The following is a 19940-nucleotide window of genomic DNA, read 5'->3' as shown; positions in this document are numbered from 1 at the left end:
AGATGCCCTATTGGTTCCCTGGTACTTCAGATTTATCTACATTTTTCCTTCATTGGTGTTGCTATCCAGAGTAATAGCCAGAATTAAGCAAGAACAAGCTTTAGTGAATGCTCCAGCTTTGCCTAGCTGGACTGAGGATGTAGACCTGATTCAAATGTCTTCTTGTGCGGCTCAACGACTTTCTCTACAAAACACCTCTCACATGGTCCCTTCTTTCATCAGGATCTCAGAAGTCTGAGCTTTGACATCCTGGTGATTGAACTCATTTTGTTGAATAGAAGTTTGCTGAATTAGATCATTGATAGCTTAATTTTGGCCAGAAGACCTCTCACTGGGCATATCTTCCACAAGACATGGAAAACATTTTTTGCTTGGTGTACTTTAAACGGATACTGTGAAATTCCTTTAGAATTTCTAGAGTTCTACAGGATGACTTGGAGAAAAGATTATCAGCCAATTCTTTTAAGGACCAACTTTCTCACAAACGTAATGTGGTGAGTACTCTGAAGTCTTATGTGGAATCCACAATATGCTTCAGGCTCTCTTCTTCTTTGTTTGTCCATTTCTCTGGACCATGCAAGGTTCACAAAGTTATGGCAGTTACTTTAACAGCTTAACTTAAAGTGAAAGTCTATCCTAACATTTGTGAAATTCTAGGATTGACCATTGGAACAAATAAAGGGGACTTTCAGTCATGAAGTATAACATACTTCATGCAGAAAGCTCCATTATTTGTTTTAAGCGTTCGTCATGTGTGAAATTTTGCTTGGCGCCCTGTGGAGCCGGATTTCTCGCACACTATTTGCTAAAACGTAAAAATGTCACCTCTTAGCAAATCAGCGTTATGCTGTGGGCTGCCTGAGTAACTCAGAGCGGCAAACTCTTGAAACAAAGGAGCTTTCTGCATGAAGTATTTTATACTTCATGAATGAAAGCCCCTTTATTTGTTCCAATGGTCAAGCCTAGTGTTTCACAAATGCTAAGATTGGCTTTCCCTTTAAGGCCTTAATTTGTAAAGCATATTTTATTTTTTGCTCATTACACTAGAGTGGTTACCATTACTTGGGCTTTCCCAAATGATGCTTCTGTAGACCTAGATATGTAAATTGGTTACTTGATTCTCTTTGCATATGTTCACTAACTTCTACCATTTTTATGTGTTTTCCTCTTTGTGCTATTTTTTATAGTAAAGTACTGTGGGCCACCGTGCCTGACCAATACCTTGCATTGCCCCCCCCCCCCCCCCCCATTAAATATTAGTTTTGTGAACGTCACTGCTTGGCTATAAGATTCCACATGTGATGATCTCATGGACTCTAACCATATATGCAGGAAAACAAAATTTATGATCATCTGATAAATTCATTTTCATTTTAATGGCAGCAAGAGTCCTCAATTCATTCATTACCTTTGGGAAATACTTCACCTGGCCACCAGAAGGAGGCAAAGACACCCCAAACAAACAGATAAGTATGCCTCCCACTTTCCCTATCCTCCAGTAGTTTTTTGCCTTGCTTCATAGAGGTAGGCAGAGAGAGGTCTGCTGAAGATTTTATAGTCCTTAACGGATTGTTTTCTTCATGAGAGGGCTGGGAGTGTTAAGTAGCCATGTAAACCTCTTATTAGACTATTGGTAAAGTATAGCTATTGGATGTTACAGGGGGTTCCCTGGCCTCATACCAGTAATTATTTGCTATCTTACCATATAGGCAACCAGTGTGAGTTACACTGCTTTCATTTCGCCACATGTCCCTGTCAGAAGAAGGAGCTTGTTGTCAGACCTGGAGTAGCAAAGAGTACCTTGAAGGAAGGCTCTGGTAAGATAAGCCCTGAGCTGTGACAGGCTCAGTGCATTACTCTATAAGGATCCTCTCAGGGGGGAAATCTGGTCTCTCAGTATTATGCACCACTTTAGACTACTCAATCTGGAGTGGGAGAGGGTTTCTTTGTTACTCTGCTCAGAGGGTACTCTGATCAGTGTGATAGGGGATTCATGAGCTTTATGGTATTTGCATGAGTTTGTGTGATTCAGTGTGCACATATAGAATCAGCCGAGCTCACATACATATGAGGTTTCGCCTTATCAGCGACTGTAAACTGAAGGGCTTATTCAGAAGGGGATTCCCTTGACGATCACAGTTGACAATCGAGCACCGATCTTTTAGATAAATGGTGCCCGACATTTTCAATGCGACCGGCTTCATGGGCATGGCTTTGGGGTTATGTAAAGCGGATTATATAGCGCGCCTGGTTGGCACGCTTTTTTCCTTGCAAATCGTATCATGAGTGCAGCAGTCTTCTCTAGAGCTGTGGATTGGATCTTGGTGAGTTTTTCTACAGAATGGCTGTAACTGTGTGCGACCCAGAGATTGGATTGCTTCTCTGTACTCCGGAGGTGGTAAGACACTCCAGACACAGCAAGGGGGCATATTTAAAGGGTGTATTCATTATCAGGGGTTTTCGATAACGGTAGTATGGAGGACTTGAGTATTCCACAGGAAGAGTTGTGTCTACCTGTTATTTTACAGCTAAATAAATGCATGTTATGAAAATCTGTTACTTTATGCTCATGCTCAGTTAAGTGAGATTTGCCTACAGTCTGTACGGAAGTCTCATTCAGAAAAAAAACTAGCCCAAAACCTTCCCTATTACTCCTTATAGCTGCAGTGCCTGTGTCTTCACAGGATTCGCTTATTTCTGACATGCCTGTGTTGCAGTCCCAACCATCTCAGGCAGTGCCCTGTAGTCCTCCTGCTCAATCTCCACAGTGAGTTATAGCTCTTCCTGTGGACTTTGAGGCACATTTAAAATCAGCAGTCTCTGCTGCCCTCAGCACATTCCCAGTTTCAGGTAAAAGGAAGAGAAAGTCTTAACATTGTGCTCTGAAGAGCATAACTATCACACTGTGCCTGCAATTAGTCATGTACATCTTTCTGATGATCAGAACTCCCCTGCTAGTACTGAAGGCAAACTTTCATCCTCTTAATTCTTCTAGTGAGAAGGTGGTAGAGGTTGAGGATTTAAATTTCAGATTCAAGTTAAACATGTCAGGGTGCCGAATCAGACTGAGACGAGAAGTGCAAAAATAATCACACCTTTTATTAATAGCAAAAAATAATAAAAAGTCCACAAATCAAATAACAAGCCAGGAATCAAAACCAGAGCTGGTAGTCAGACGAGCCAAGTCAGGAGCCAAAGTGAGTAGTCAGACTAGCCGGAATCAGGAACAAGGAAAACAGCAGAGTCAGGAACAAGCCAGAGATCAGGAACCAGGATGGACGTCAGACAGCCAGGTAATACACAGGAGCTCTCAAAAACAGGTCTGAGACAACGCAAGGGCAAAGCATACTGAACAGAGACCCTTTAAATAATAAGTGATGACATCACAATTCTGAGACTGCCTCCTGTCTCACACGGATGATGTACACCAATCTGGCCATAAAAGGAAGTGCAGCACATGGCAAACAAAACAGGGAAAAAACCCTGACAGTACCCTCCCCTCAATGACCCCTCCCCCGTGGGAGGACAAAAGGCTTATTGGGGAAATGGGCATGGAAGGCAACGGAGGAGGGCGGGAGCATGAACAGCCCCTCCAGTGAACCAAATACTGTACGCGGCCCCTGGACATACGAGAGTCAATAATGCTGCTGAACTCATACTCCTCATGGTTGTCAACAAAGATAGGACGGGGACGAGGAAACACAGTGGTAAATCGATTACAAACCAATGGTTTCAAGAGGGAGACATGAAAAACATTGGAGATGCGCATTGCAGGAGGAAGGTCAAGAGCGTAGGCCACAGGATTGACCCGTCGGAGTATTCGAAAAGGACCAACATAAAGGGGAGCCAGTTTATTGAAAGGCACACGAAGATTCAAGTTGCGGGAGGACAGCCAAACTCTCTCACCAACCTTGTAGGAAGGCGTGGGGCAGACGCCTACGATCAGTCTAGAACTTTTGGTGCTGCATAGAACGATGAAGGCAATCCTGAATCTGCACCCACGTGGAACAGAGTTACCAGAGATGCTCCTCCAAAGCCGGAATACCCTGAGACCTGAATGAATAGGGCAACAAGGATGGTTGAAACCCATAATTCGCCATGAACGGGGATAACTTGGAGGAAGCATTAATAGCACTATTACGAGCAAACTCTGCCCAAGGTAACAGTTCAGACTAATTATTGTGGTGATCTGAGACATAGCGACCGAGGAACTGTTCCAGAGCTTGATTAGACCGTTCCGCAGCCCCATTGGATTGAGGGTGATATGCTGAGGAGAAGGAAAGCTGGATCCCCATTTGAGCACAAAAGGAACACCAAAATCTGGAGACAAGCTGGCTACCCTGGTCCGACACCATCTCCTTGGGTAACCCATGTAAACAGAAGACCTCCCGGGCAAAAATTGAAGCAAGCTCCTGAGCGGTAGGCAACTTCTTCAAGGGAATGCAGTGTGACATTTTAGAAAAACAGTCAACCACCATAAGGATAACGGTATTGCCATTGGAAACAGGGAGCTCGACAATGAAGTCCATGGAAAGATGTGTCCAAGGATGCTCACCATTAGCAATAGGTTGAAGAAGACCCACAGGAAGATGTCGAGGAGTCTTATTCTGTGCACAAACTGAGCAGGAGGCAACATACGCAGCAACATCAGAACGAAGACCTGACCACCAGAATTGTCGAGTGACAGACCAAATCATTTGGTTCTTGCCTGGGTGACCTGCGGCTTTAGGATAGTGGTAAGTGTGCAAAAGTTTAGTTTGAAGATTCTCAGGAACAAAACACTTACCACTAGGTTTCTCAGGAGGTGCATTGGTTTGTGCAGCCAGGATCTCCTCCCCCAAGGGAGAAGTCAAATTAGCACGTATGGTAGCCAAAATATGGTCAGGAGGTATAACTGGAGTAGGTACAGACTCCTCCTTGGACAGAGGGGAAAATTGTCGAGAGAGGGCATCAGCCCTAAGATTCTTACTACCAGGCAGGTAGGAGACCACATAATTAAACCGAGACAAAAATAGCGCCCATCTGGCCTGTCGGGGCAACAAACGTTTTGCTTCAGATAGATAAGTTAAATTCTTGTGGTCAGTAAGAATGAGCACTGGCACGCTAGTACCCTCAAGAAGATGCCTCCATTCCTTGAGTGCCAAAATTATGGCCAGTAATTCCCTGTCGCCAATTTCATAATTGCACTCCGCTGGAGACAATTTCTTAGAGAAGAAACCACACGGATGCAAGGAACCGTCAGGCGTAGGACGTTGAGAGAAGAGGGCACCTACTCCAGTCTCAGACGCATCGACCTCAAGAATGAAAGGCAGGACAGGGTTAGGATGAGCCAGAACTGGAGCGGCAGCAATTGCAGTCTTAAGACTATCAAAGGCCTTAATGGCAGTAGGTGACCAATGGAGTGGATCATTATCTTTACGGGTCATGTCTGTGATAGGTTTGACCAAGGAAGGAAAGTTTTTAATAAACTTTCTATAGTAATTGGCGAACCCCAAAAAACGTTGAACAGACTGAAGACCAACTGGGCGAGGACACTGCAGAACTGCAGATAACTTGTCAGGATCCATGGAGAACCCTGCAACGGAGATAACATATAACATAACCTAGGAAGGTTACTTGAATCTGATGGAACTCACATTTCTCGAGTTTACAAAACAGGCCGGTCTCACGTAGTCTCTGAAGAACCCGTGTAACATCAGAACGATGAGCCTCAAGTGTGGGTGAGTGTATGAGGATGTCGTCCAAATACACCACAACACACTGTTGCAACATGTCTTGTAGGACATCATTAATAAATTCCTGGAAAACAGCAGGAGCATTACATAGGCCAAAGGGCATTACAAGATACTCATAATGCCCGCTTCTGGTGTTAAATGCTGTTTTCCATTCGTGGCCCTCCTTGATCCTAACGAGATTGTACGCTCCTCTCAAATCAAGTTTAGTAAAGACCGTAGCTCCCTTGAGGCGGTCAAAGAGTTCCGTAATGAGCGGAATAGGGTAAGCATTATTAATGGTAAGATGATTAAGACCGATGCATGGTCTTAACTCGCCACCCTTTTTCTTCACAAAGAAGAAGCCAGCCCCTGCAGGAGAGCAGGATTTGCGGATGATCCCCCGCGACAGAGCATCGGCAACATACTCATCCATAGCACAATTCTCCGCAACAGACAGAGGGTAAACCCGGCCCGAGGAGGAATGGCTCCGGGTTGCAGGTCTATGGCACAATCGTAAGACCGGTGAGGAGGCAACGTACCGGCACGCACCTTGTCAAAAACGTCTAGGAACTCTCGGTACTCCTCTGGCAATTGAGATACCGAAGAAGTGCACAAGACTTTAACTGGTTTCCAAAGACAAGTGGAAATACATTGCTGCGACCACGACAAAATTTCGGACCTGCGCCAGTCGAGACTGGGATTATGCTTTTGGAGCCAGGAATAACCCAGAACAACCAGAAAATGCGGAGAGTTAATCACCTGGAACTGGAGGGTTTCAAAATGGAGAGCCCCAACAGCCATGGATAACGGAGCAGTTTCGTGAGTAATGTGGGCTGAAGGGGCCTGCCATCAATGGCCTCAATAGTAAGCAGAACGGACCGAGGAAAAACAGGAATGGAGTGCTTTGATACAAAAGCACTGTCAATGAAATAGCCCGCAGCACCGGAGTCAACAAGAGCCTGGGTGACTATGGAGGAGTCCACCCAGGAAAGGACAACCGTGACCAAAGGTTTCTCCTTTAGCGGTTCTGGGGACGACGATAAACCACTCAAGGTCTGCCCCCGACTGGACCTTAGGTGTGAGCGTTTCCCGGCCGTGTAGGACAAGACTTCAAAAGGTGGCCCTGTAACCCACAATAGAGGCAGAGCCCCTCCCTCCTCCTAAAGGCCCTCTCCGCTGCGGAGAGACACGTGAATCCCAACTGCATCTGCTCAGCAGTACCTGGTGACTCGGGACCAGGAGGCATGGGAGGAGAGGGAGGCATGGGTGGGAACGAACACGTAGGAGACAACGGAACAGGAGGCTTCCGCAAGCGCTCCTTGAAAGAGGGCCTCTCACTTAGTCTGATGTCAATTATGATCAAAAAAGACACCAATGCCTCGAGATCTTCTGGTAAATCTCTGGCAGCAATTTAGTCTTTAATCGCATCAGAGAGCCCATGAAAGAAGGCAGCAACAGGGGCTTCATTATTCCAACCTACCTCTGCGGCAAGCGTACGGAACTAAATGGCATACTGAGCAACAGATCTTGTACCTTGCTGAATGGACATGAGTCGTTTAGCAGTAGAGGAGGAGCAAGCCGGAACATCAAATACCCTTCGAAAGGCGGCCACAAATTCAGGTTAATTAGAAATCACAGGTTTATTAGTCTCCCACAAGGGATTAGCCCAGGCAAAAGCTGTGTCAGAGAGTAACGAGATGAGAAATCCCACCTTAGCTCTGTCAGAGGGAAACGCCTGAGGTAACATCTCAAAGTAAATGCCCACCTGGTTCAAAAACCCTCTGCACTGATTAGGATCGCCTCCATAACGCTGAGGTAGAGGTGCAGAACCGGACATGCTCCTGGTAGGACTAGGTGCAGCAGCGGAAACAGGAGCAGCCATAACTTGCGGGACACTTTGGTCCAAATGTGCAGTGCGAGTCAGCAGGGTTTGCAGGGCTAGTGCAAATTGATCCAAGCGGTGATCCTGTTCATCCATCCTGGAAATTATGGCAGGTAAAGGTGGATTATTAGCACCATCAGGATCATGGCCCTTGCGTAATGTCAGGGTGCCAGGAATCAGACTGAGACGAGAAGTGCGTAAATAATCACACCTTTATTAATAGCAAAAAATAATAAAAAGTCCACAAATCAAATAACCATCCAGGAATCAAAACCATAACTGGTAGTCAGACGAGCCGAGTCAGGAGCCAAAGCGAGTAGTCAGACGAGCCGGAATCAGGAACAAGGAGAACAGCAGAGTCAGGAACAAGCCAGAGATCAGGAACCAGGAGGGACGTCAGACAGCCAGGTAATACACTGGAGCTCTCACAAACAGGTCAGGTCAGAGACAACGCAAGGGCAAAGCATACTGAACAGAGGCCCTTTAAATAATAAGTGATGACATCACAATTCTGAGACTGCCTCCTGTCTCACACGGATGATGTACACCAATCTGGCCATAAAAGGAAGTGCAGGAAATGAGCAGCATCACACAGTATGCACCAGAGTCAGCAAGAGAGGTGAGTAAAATGGCTGCCAGCAGTACATGGCAAACAAAACGGGGAAAAAACCCTGACAGAACACTTGCGATATTTAAGGAGGTTTTGTCAACTTTAAATGTTCCTGAGGAAAAGCCTCTGGAAGATAAGAGGATTCACAAGTTAGACATGGTATATCAACTTAGGTCTAAGCCTGCTGAAGCGTTCCCTGTCCCTTCTCTGATAGCTGACATTATATCCAAGGAGTGGGAGAAACCTGGGACCCCTTTTTCTCCTTTCCCGAATTTCATCTAGAGGTGTGGAGTGCTGTGCCCAATCAGAGAGGGGACAAGGTTTTTACTCTAATCTGTTTATTGTTCCCAAAAAGGAGGGAATATTTCATCCTATCCTGGATCTAAAGAGTCTCAACAAATTTCTGAAGGTTTCATCTTTCAAGATGGAGACTATCAGATCTATCCTTCCTCTTCTTCAGAGGGGGCAGTTCATAACTACTATATATCTGAAGAATGCGTACCTACATATCCCCATTCACAAGGATCATCGCGGTTTGTAACTCTTCCTTTCGGATTGGCTACTGCTCCTCCTATATATTTACTAAGGTTTTGGGAGCTCTTTTGGCGATCGTCCATCTTCAGGGGATTGCGGCTGCTCTCTACTATGATGACATATTGGTTCAAGCTCCATCTTTACATTCTGAAAGCTCTAAAATGGAGAAACTACTCTGGTATCTTCTGACTCATGTCTGGAAGGTGAATGGGACCATTCCGACCTTTTCCAGATAATCAATCTGGATTCTAGGACCAGGGAGTCTCTCTTATGGTGGCTGTCTCCAGAAACTATTCTTCAGGGAATGAGTTTTCTGTGCCCTTCTGAGAAATATTGACGACAGATGCAAGTCTAACAGGATGGGGCTCGGTATGTGGCCATCGCAGAACTCAGGAGATTTGGTGCCCGACGGAAGCAAAGCTTCCAATAAACATTTTGGAAATTAGGGCCATTTTAAATTCCCATGCAATCGTGGCCCCTATTGTGTTCCATCCGTTTTATTAGATTCCAGTCAGACAACATCAACACGGTGGCTTATGTCAACTAACAGGGAAGCGCAGGCAGTCCACTGACGATGGAGGTCTCTCGCATCCTTCAATGGGTGGAGACTTATCATTGTCAGATCTCAGCCATCCATATTCCAGGGGTGGACAATTGGGAAGCAGATTTTCTGAGTCGACAGACACTTTATTCAGGAGAGTGGTCATTGAATCAGGAAATGTTTCAAGGGATCACCCTCAGGTGGGGGTGTCCAGAGGTAGTTCTCATGGCTTCCAGGCTCAATGGCAAGTTGCCAAGATATGGATGGAGATCAAGAGATCACCCTCAGTCTTAGCATTTCTTTGATACTTCAGTCTTGTATATCTTTTTCCTCTGGTGGTTCTGCTTCCCCAAGTGACAGCTCAGATAAAACAGGAGGGCATTCCTGCTATTCTAGTGGCTCCAGTGTGGCCACGCAGGACTTGGTATGCGGATCTGGTACAAATGTTTTCTGTTCCTCTATTGAGGTTGCCTCAGTGGTTGGATCATCTTCATCTACCACAATCTAGACTCTCTGAAGTTAACTTCTTGGAGATTGAACACTTAGTTCTATTTAAGCGGAGTTTCTCAGAAAGGGTTATTGATACCTTGGTACAGGCTAGAAAGCCTGTCACTAGACTATCACAAGGTCTGGAAGACCTACATATCTTGGTGTACAGATAGGGATTTTTCTTGGCACAAGGTGAAGGTTCTGCAGATTCTGCAGTTTCTCCAGGATGTAAGAAGGGTTTGTCGGCTAGTTCTCTTAAGGGTCAGATTTCTGCCCTTTCTGTTCTTTTGCATAATAAGTTGGCTCGGTTACCAGAAGTTTAGTCTTTTTTGTTCAGACTCTTGCCCAAATTTGACCTGATTTCAAACCAATATTCAAACCTTATTCTTGTCTTAAGGTTCTGCAGCAGGCTCCTTTTGAGCATTCAGGTTATGTTCTTCTTTATGATCCACCTTATTTCATTTTTTATGCGGATAAGGCTGTGTTACGTACGAAGATGTTTTTTTTTTTACCTTAGATTGTTTCTACTCATAACATCAATCAGGAGATGATTGTTCCGTCCATTTATCCTAATCGATCTTTTTCTAAGGAACGGTTGTTCCCCAATCTGGATGTGGTTAGAGCATTAAAGTTCTACCTTCATGCTACCAATTAATTCTGTCAGTCATATTCCTTATCCATTTTGTACGCTGGTAAGCACAAGGGTCAGAAGACCACTGCTGTTTCCTTGTCTTTCTGGCTTCACAGTCTGATTCGCATGGCATACGTTGAAATGGGTCAGCAGTCTCCATCTCGGATCACGGCTCACTCTACCCGTGCTGTGTCTTCCTCTTGGGCCTTCAAGAATGAGGCTTCAGTGGAACAGATTTGTAAATCTGCAACTTGGTCTTTGTTACACACATTCACTAAATTCTAGTGGCCAGGTGAAGTATTTCCCAAAGGTTATGAATGAATCGTGGACTCTCACTGCCAAGAATGAACATAATGTATCAGGTTAGCATCAATTTTGTTTCTTTTGTGCTGGTGAGATTCCACAAACCCCTTCCCTTGTTAATCTGTATAGCTTGTGGCAGGACGTGTACTTCATTGGCCACATTTTGACCTTTTTTAAACTTTCCTCGTTTATTTGGCAATAGGTATGACTGAGGGATTCTGGGAGAGTAGAAGAGATTAAGTAAGTAGGGGGGGTGTTTTTGCCTCCTTCTCATGGACTGGAGTTTAATCTAAAATGTGATGATCTTTTGGACTCCGTCACAAAATAAATTAATTTATCAGATGAGCAAAACCTAGTTTACAATATGGTAAGTTTCTGCAGAGGCCACAGTCTCTACATAACTCCATGGGAGTGAGCACAGTGTTATCTATATAGCACACGTGAACCAGCACTGTCTGGCAAGATTTTAAAAGCTAATAAAAAGCCCTGAGCTGAGATAAGATGTGGCCTGCAGGGACTTAGCAACAGTCAAACTTAGAGGTTAAAAAGTATATTAATATAATTATTTGTTTTGCAAAGCTGGGAAATGGGTAGTAAAGGGGTTATCTATTTTTTAAACAATAACAAAATCAAGTAGAGTGTCCCTTTTAGAGCTCCCTTCCTTAGTGTAATTTTATGTGCTGCTGCAGGTTACTGCCTTTTTATGGTGATCATCTGCATCTTACAGAGGCCTCTTTCAAATGAGGGGTCTCTTCCCTGTAAGTTTTCTGCTGTCTGAGATTTAGGCTCTTAAACCCCTTCAGGAAAAGAAGGGTTGTCAGTAGCTGGTATAGAAAAAAAATTTACTTTATTGTATAAATTTGTTAAAACATGGAGAGTCAGTACCCTTAAACACTACAGACTAACGCGTTTCGGCTAGATGCCGTACTCATAGTCCTTAAAATTCAACACACTCATTGATACGTAAGAATTCCTCTCTGGGGTCTGATTGGCAGAACAGTTAACACAAATTTAAAGGTACAGTTTTAAACATCTCAAATTGTTCATGAAATTATGTATTCCTAATGTTCATTTAGCAGATATAAACTGTTAACATTTGAACACATAACCAAAGTGTAACAAAAGATTTCTTGGTCACTTAATTAAAGTTAACGGAATTTATGGTAAAGGATCTCAATGTGTAATTGTTTCTTAAGAATGTAGAAGATTTAAACAAATAATACCATCCGTTAGTTTTCTTTAGTTATTTGAATATCAAACTTCAAAACGTTAGATTTAATTTTTTTCTGATGGGATAAGTGGTCAGCCATCAGATTTCTAGTCAAAGAGATTATCCATCTATTTTAGCCTATGGTTTGTTTAATTAATAAATATGCATAGGTGGGATCATTTTGTTATAATAGATCTCCTAGGGGTATTTCTGTCACTATCAACGAAGGGTAGAACAGCAAAAGGATTAAGCAATAAAGATGTAACTAATTGCTGCTTCTAAAGTGCCCTTCAGTGTGAGCACATAAATCCAACCATTTAAAAAGGATAAACCTATATATATATATATATATATATATATATATATATATATATATATATATATATATATAAAAAGAGGGCTCAATCCAAATTGCCATACACAGGATCAAAACCTATGAACATTAACACCCCTTGATATAAAATAAAATAATCAATGGGGGGGAGGTTTATGATGGGGTGATTCAAAATCCCTTCATAATGCAGACAGAATCTCCACAAGCCAAATATATTTCAGCAGAGGAGAAGGGAGGACAAAATCAGCACCAATAATTAATAAAGTCATATTCATAATTCAGACCAGACCAGTGCTTACAACCAGGAAATTCTTTAACTCAGCAGGGAGCTCCTGGCTATCTGTGACATCACACATGGCAACATCACAGGCAGTTCCAGCAAGACCTGGATGACCCCCTAGGATGACCAAACATGGTCATCATACACAGCGTTCATTACTTTTTTTTATGTTTCGGCTTGAAATACAAGCCATTTTAATGAAAAAAGGTTTTTATTAAGTTTTTTTTCTAAGAAAAATCTTGTACAATAGAAATTCAAGACATATTGTTACTGTCAAATATATATTCTAAACATTATGTCATCAATCTTACATTTTTCCTTGTCCAGCTTTACTAAGTGCTTCTGTCATATATTATGTTTTGTTTTTTTTATAGGAAATGATAATCTGATGAACAGAAAATATTTATTGCAATTAAAAATCATGTGGTATAAATGCAACATTCTAAAAATAAAAAAAAGCTGAATACTTTGCACACACAACCACTAGTTAATACAGAAAGTTTTTGGAACTGAAATGATTGTATTACTAAAATTGTCTGTTAACACAATTTTAAAAATACATTTAAGAAAAATAATAGGTAAAACAATTGCAACATTATTAATTACTATTTATTTCAGTGACTGACAAATATAGGATGCAGAGAATGTCCTTAAAAATAGTCCCTAATGTCTAATATACTGTCCTTAAGCCTTAGCATGGAGATGAGGGAAGTCATAGGATATCCCTTACCTTTCTGGTAGGCACTAATTCAGAATAGCTAAAATGTTCTCAAAATAAAATAATTATGTCATTAGTAAATAACATCACTCTCATTGTATTTGCTATCAACAGGTGAATTCACAAACTGTTACAATCAAAGTCATGGTCAGAGTGCTGATGTTTCGTTCAATTTTCTTCAAATTCAAAGTAGTCATGTAGTAAATTTATGTCCTCAATGTGGAAAATGTTTTGCCAAGAAATCAAATCTTATTGGCCATCTGAAAACTCATACAGGAAATAAAGCTTTTTCATGTTCTGACTGTGGGAAATGTTTTACTCAAAAATCAACTCTTATTAGGCATCAGAAAATTCATACAGGGGAGAAAGATTTTTCATGTTCTTACTGTGGAAAATGTTTTGCTCTCAAATCAACTCTTATTAAACATCAGAAAATTCATACAGGAGAGAAAGCATTTTCATGTTCTGACTGTGAGAAATGTTTTATTCTGAAATCGGATCTTATTAGGCATCAGAAGATTCATACTGGAGAGAAAGCATTTTCCTGTTCTGAATGTGGGAAATGTTTTACTTGGAAATCAACTCTTGTTCATCATCAGAAATTTCATAGAGGGGAAAAAGCATTTTCATGTTCTGACTGTGAGAAATGTTTTATTCTGAAATCAGATCTAATTAGGCATCAGAAAATTCATACAGGAGAGAAAGCATTCTCCTGTTCTGACTGTGGGAGATGTTTTACTCTAAAATCAAATCTTATTAAGCATCAGAAAATCCATATAGGAAAAAAGGCATTTTCTTGTTCTGAATGTGGCAAATGTTTAACTCGAAAATCACATCTTATTAAACATCAGAAGATTCATACTGGAGAGAAAGCATTTTCATGTTCTGACTGTAAGAAATGTTTTATTCTGGAATCAGATCTTATTAGGCATCAGAAGATTCATACTGGAGAGAAAGCATTTTCATGTTCTGACTGTAAGAAATGTTTCTCTTGGAAATCAGCTCTTCTTCATCATCAGAAAATTCATACAGGAGAAAAAGCATATTCATGTTCTGACTGTGAGAAATGTTTTATTCTGAAATCAGATCTAGTTAGGCATCAGAAAATTCATACAGGAGAGAGAGAATTTTCCTGTTTTGACTGTGGAAGATGTTTTACTCTAAAATCAAATCTTACTAAGCATCAGAAAATCCATACAGGAGCAAAGCCATTTTCCTGTTCTCAGTGTGGCAAATGTTTAACTCGGAAATCACATCTTATTACTCATCAGAAAATTCATATTAAGGAAAATCAGAGCTTAACCCTGTTAAGTTCAGATTGTGACATATAGGTATCCACATTATAGCTTACTTTTTGACTTTTTTAAGTTCCCTCTGCACCTTAAATTGTTATGAGGTGGCCCAGTCTGCTCGTCATCCCTGGGGGATCCAAGGTCCCTATATAGGTTTGAATATTAAGGTGATAAACTGGCATAAAATGTGCTTTTTTGCATAGAGGTTCATGGGAGGGAGCCCCTATGTGTAGTTCAAAGTTATATAAATATACCCAAAGGCCCTTATTTGTATGTTAAGCCTTTTTTTAAAAAAAAAATATAGGTACTGTTGAGGGCATTATAATCAGGTGATCACTGAGGTGACAGCATTTTCCTAGCTGGAATTTAAATTGACCAGTTGCATAGATGTATAGGGCGAGTTCTTACATTAACATCAAAAGTGCAAGAGGCCTCCAAAATCCTGATAAAGAGTCATGTCCTTGAAACGCTTTGTGTTTCTGTTTAGTCTGGACAAGAATTTAGAGAAATTCTAAGTCTTACTGGGCAAGTATTTTTGCTTTTTGGTAGTGCTGGGAAGTGACTATTGTTTTTGTTTTACCAATAATATGATAGCCTATGGACAATTGTAATTGTATCTTAAATGTTATGTTTTATTGTATTTGTAAAAATAAATAAATACATTTTTGGATCTTTAATTGTAGCGCTGTCTGTTCTTTGTATCCAAAAGCTCCAAAACAACTCAACAAAGGGGGCAAAACTTTGAGATTGTGATACAAATTGTTTAGTTGCATGTAATGATACTACTTTGCCATATACTTTCATTATTGTTTTGTTCCCTTTTTCTGTGATGTCACTGAAAATTGTTGGCTTTCCAATCCCCTCGATGTCTATAAAATAATGGGAGCTGCAGTGTTAAAACCTATGTCTCTCTTATCTCATCTCTTCTGCTGAGGCTAATAAGGCACAGATAAAATGTGTAAACAATCTGTGGAATACAGATACTTTAAACCCTGTTAAATGGTTACTTTAAAGAGACCCTTAACACCTGTATTCTAATAATCCCTAAAACCTACTTTTTATTATTAATAAAAATAAAATAATCACTGCTGTTCCTCTTACCCCAAACTGCTGAAGGAAATTGTTTTAAAGTACAGTGTTGATCCAGTGCTTGATATCCTATGTTAGCTGCCATATTGTAATGTACGTTTCAGGGGCACAGTAATCAAATGCTCATGATGCAGTCACATGGCACGCACAGCATGTTACTTAGAGAATCCATCAGTCTGCAGTGTGTGAGCTGCAATCTCTGAAGATATTTGTCACTCACAGTATAAATGTATTTAGCTTTAGCTATTTATATACACACATATTATGAAGCACAATTGAAATAAAATTCTTTATAATCACTGTTAATGTTTTTAATGCCCCCCACAGTTTTACTCTTTAAACTGCCCATACGTTTTATGCTCTAAGCAAGGCCATTTCCAGTGCACGGCTTCAGTCACTATTGTCGTAAATCATTTGTTAGCTCCGTGAGGGGAGTGGGAGGCTCTCAGACACGCTAGTAATGATCGTCTGTTTTATTTAGCAGTGTGAGCTGCTCCTGTCACACAGAGTTCTGCTCTAGTGACTGTCTTGGCAGAGCGTTTGACAGGAGCAGATCACACTGCTAAATAAAACAGACGATCATTACTAACTGATCACTTAGCTGGTACAAGTGCTTTTTATAAGCAGGAGAGGTCATTGTCAGGATATCTGAGTATCATTAAATTATATATATGTATGTATATTTATCTACACATAGATTTATGATAAGACCAAGAACGCATTTTATTTGTGAAACTGTGTGTAAACAAACCCCCTCTCTCTGTTTCAATTAGAGAAAAGGTAAGTTTTTTTCAAATAGTGCATCTGTCTCATTACCTAAGATCACAGGAACCTTTGAGGCCTAATGAGATTCGTGGACCAAATTTTTAGCTGAAGAAATTACTAAGTGTCACATGTTTTAAATTGTCCCTGTTGTTTTGAATCCACAAATTCTAGACGTTATGTCTAGAGGAAGATTAGCTAAGCAAAAGCACATGTTTTGCATTGTAACTCTTGGGTTCCTTTTAAAATACAGCCTGTATAATTTTAAATACTGTATAGAAATGTGTATTTGCGGACCTAAGAAGCAGTGACAAATAGCAACATATTAGATAAGTGTATATGGAACTTAATGAATAAGCTGTATGGTAGATGTATAAATGTTGTTTCAAAACAGTATTTTTTTTTGTTATCTTACAGACAGCAAGATGTCCATTGAATGTTAGCCATGAACATGGATCTGTGTATTAAAAAAAAATGTTGGGAATGTGAAATATGCTGTGTTTGTAGGAATATATATCAGGATTTTAAATACTATGATTCTGGGGGAGAGCAAATAATTGACAGTGTAATTGTTTATCAATATGATCAATAGAAACATACTGGTGTTTCATATTAAAATAATCAAGATGAATAGTATGACATGGTTCAATACACTTGGAACATGTGACTTGCTGATACTAAAAAAAATATGGTATATTGAATAAAAATATATAGGAACTGTATTTACTGTTAGCAGTGTTAGGAATAGAAACTGCATTTCTGGTTGTTTGCTGCCCCTAGGGGATTAAAACGGTATGACAGCCAAACAAATTGATGGTTTAAAACATATGCAAATCCAAGAAGCCAATCAAATGTTTCAACTCGAAGGGCCAATCCGAAATCTTGTGGAAATGATTAATGAAACGGGGGAGGAATTCTTTATTTTACTTGGAATAAAGGTCCAGACTCACGGCACATAAGAGAGACTGAAGGAAGCATTAAGTTTTGGAAAGAAAATACATAGGCTTTGGTGCCAAGTATACTCTCTGCCATTTTGGGGACACTTTCTTGAACAAAGAAAGATTAATAATTCTGGAAGTCTAAACCTGTGCACATTGTGAGTAAACCCTCCACAGATGACCCACAAGAAACTCTGGAATATGAAACATTGATTGCTTATTTGGTAAAGTATATAATTTGATATTATAAAGCAAATACATTCATTATTGCTAAATCAAATTGCAGTTAGTAGATTTAAAAAGGGCATTTTGTATTTGAGCTTGCATTCATAGTCCTGTATAGTTTTAAGCTTGCCTTTTGTATGCTAAGTAATTTATCTTTGCAAATATATAAATATATTTTAGAATTTGTCTTTATTGTAGATAATTAAGAATTCATTTCAGCTTAGATAAATTGGCATATAAACTGGCTGTTTACATTTAGAATATATATAACTTCTGGTGTTTTAATTAGAGTGTATAGAATAATTTGTGGGCTAAATAGTTAAAGTATAGTTGTCTGCAAGTTAGTGACCCATACTGTCATATTTCATTGTGGTGAGGTAATGCAATTCAATTGTGAATAAGACTAATTCTAAAGGTACATTTGGTTTGCTGTGTAAAGAATATGATAACAGTTTAAACTTGTATAGTATTGATTCATATCTGGTTTTCTAGAAATATGATCCAATGTGTCTATAAATTTTAACTAATATAAAGAATTTAGGAATTTACATTAATTTTATTGTTTTGTATATGCATTTTTATTGGGGGTTTATTTTAAAGAATAATTATTAAATATATTGTATTATAACCCGGCCATATACTGACATCATAAGAAACAGATACCTTCTGCGTGGAGTTCCACATCTTGGGTTTTTGCTATCCCATACGTCACTAGCTCATGGACTCTTGCCAATTACATGAAAGAAAACATAATTTATGTAAGAATTTACCTGATAAATTAATTTCTTTCATATTGGCAAGAGTCCATGAGGCCTACCCTTTTTGTGGTGGTTATGATTTTTTTGTATAAAGCACAATTATTCCAATTCCTTGTTGATGCTTTCGCTCCTTTCTTTTCACCCCACTTATTGGCTATTCGTTAAACTGAATTATGGGTGTGGTGGGGGGGTGTATTTATAGGCATTTTGAGGTTTGGGAAACTATGCCCCTCCTGGTAGGAATGTATATCCCATACGTCACTAGCTCATGGACTCTTGCCAATATGAAAGAAATGAATTTATCCGGTTAATTCTTACATAAATTATGTTTTTGCCGGCATTTCCTAAGTGCCGTAAGTCGGATAAACTAGCAATGTCCAGAAATGAGCGTAAGTACAAATTTCTGGAGTCGCCAGTGACTTAGGGCACTTTAGAAACTGCCGGTGCCTAAGAAAACGTACTAAAATTGTAAATCCCCGTAACTGTCTAACACACTTCCACAAAATAAGACAGACATGTATACCCCTATATCCGCAATCCCCCCTCTCACTTCTAATTATAAATGTATTAACCCCTAGACCGACAACCCCCCACAACGCAATAAGCCTAATTATTAACTCCTAAACCACCATAGCCCGCACCGCAATAAACCTATTCTAGTATTAACCCCTAAACCGCCATAGCCCACATAGCCTATTAAATCTATTAACCCCTAATCTGCCGCCGCCAACGTCGCCACCACTATAATAAATGTATTAATCCCTAAACCTAAGTCTAACCCTAACACCCCCCTAACTTAATTATTATTTAAATAAATATAAATAATATTACTATTATTATCTAAAGTATTCCTATTTAAAACTAAATACTTACCTGTAAAATAAACCCTTAGGCCTAGATTTAGAGTTCTGCGTTAGCCGTCAAAACCAGCGTTAGGGGGTCCTAACGCTGGTTTTGGCCGCCCGCTGGTATTTAGAGTCAGTCAGGAAATGGTCTAACGCTCACTTTCCAGCTGCGACTTTTCCATACCGCAGATCCCCCTACGCCAATTGCGTATCCTATCTTTTCAATGGGATCTTTCTAACGCCGGTTTTTAGAGTCTTGGCTGAAGTGAGCGTTAGAAATCTAACGACAAGACTCCAGCCGCAGAGAAAAGCCAGGAGTTAAGAGCTTTCTGGGCTAACGCCGGTTCATAAAGCTCTTAACTACTGTGCTCTAAAGTACACTAACACCCATAAACTACCTATGTACCCCTAAACCGAGGCCCCCCACATCCCCGCCACTCTAATAAATTTTTTTAACCCCTAATCTGCCGACCGCACACCGCCGCAACCTACATTATCCCTATGTACCCCTAATCTGCTGCCCCTAACACCGCCGACCCCTATATTATATTTATTAACCCCTAATCTGCCCCCCCAACGTCGCCGCTACCTACCTACAATTATTAACCCCTAATCTGCCGACCGGACCTCGCCGCTACTCTAATAAATGTATTAACCCCTAAAGCTAAGTCTAACCCTAACACCCCCTAAGTTAAATATCATTTTTATCTAACGAAATAAAATAAATCTTATTAAATAAATTATTCCTATTTAAAGCTAAATACTTACCTGTAAAATAAAACCTA

At 40.4% G+C, this 19940-nt stretch overlaps 1 protein-coding gene across 1 annotated transcript in view; it reads left to right on the top strand.

The window, feature by feature from the left end:
• The window catches only part of LOC128657193 (oocyte zinc finger protein XlCOF22-like), a 167054-nt gene extending 151839 nt beyond the window's left edge, over positions 1 to 15215 (top strand). The window contains exon 12 of the mRNA XM_053711444.1: positions 13361 to 15215. Coding sequence (XP_053567419.1) covers positions 13361 to 14577 — 1217 coding nt within the window. The 3' untranslated portion in view covers positions 14578 to 15215. The remainder of the gene's footprint in view (positions 1 to 13360) is intronic.
• The last annotated feature ends 4725 nt before the right edge of the window (positions 15216 to 19940 follow it).

This window comes from Bombina bombina, chromosome 4 (assembly GCF_027579735.1).
Source record: "Bombina bombina isolate aBomBom1 chromosome 4, aBomBom1.pri, whole genome shotgun sequence".
Taxonomy (NCBI): domain Eukaryota; kingdom Metazoa; phylum Chordata; class Amphibia; order Anura; family Bombinatoridae; genus Bombina; species Bombina bombina.
The sequence above is the reverse complement of the archived record's forward strand: the minus strand, read 5'-3'. Positions and strand labels throughout refer to the sequence as shown.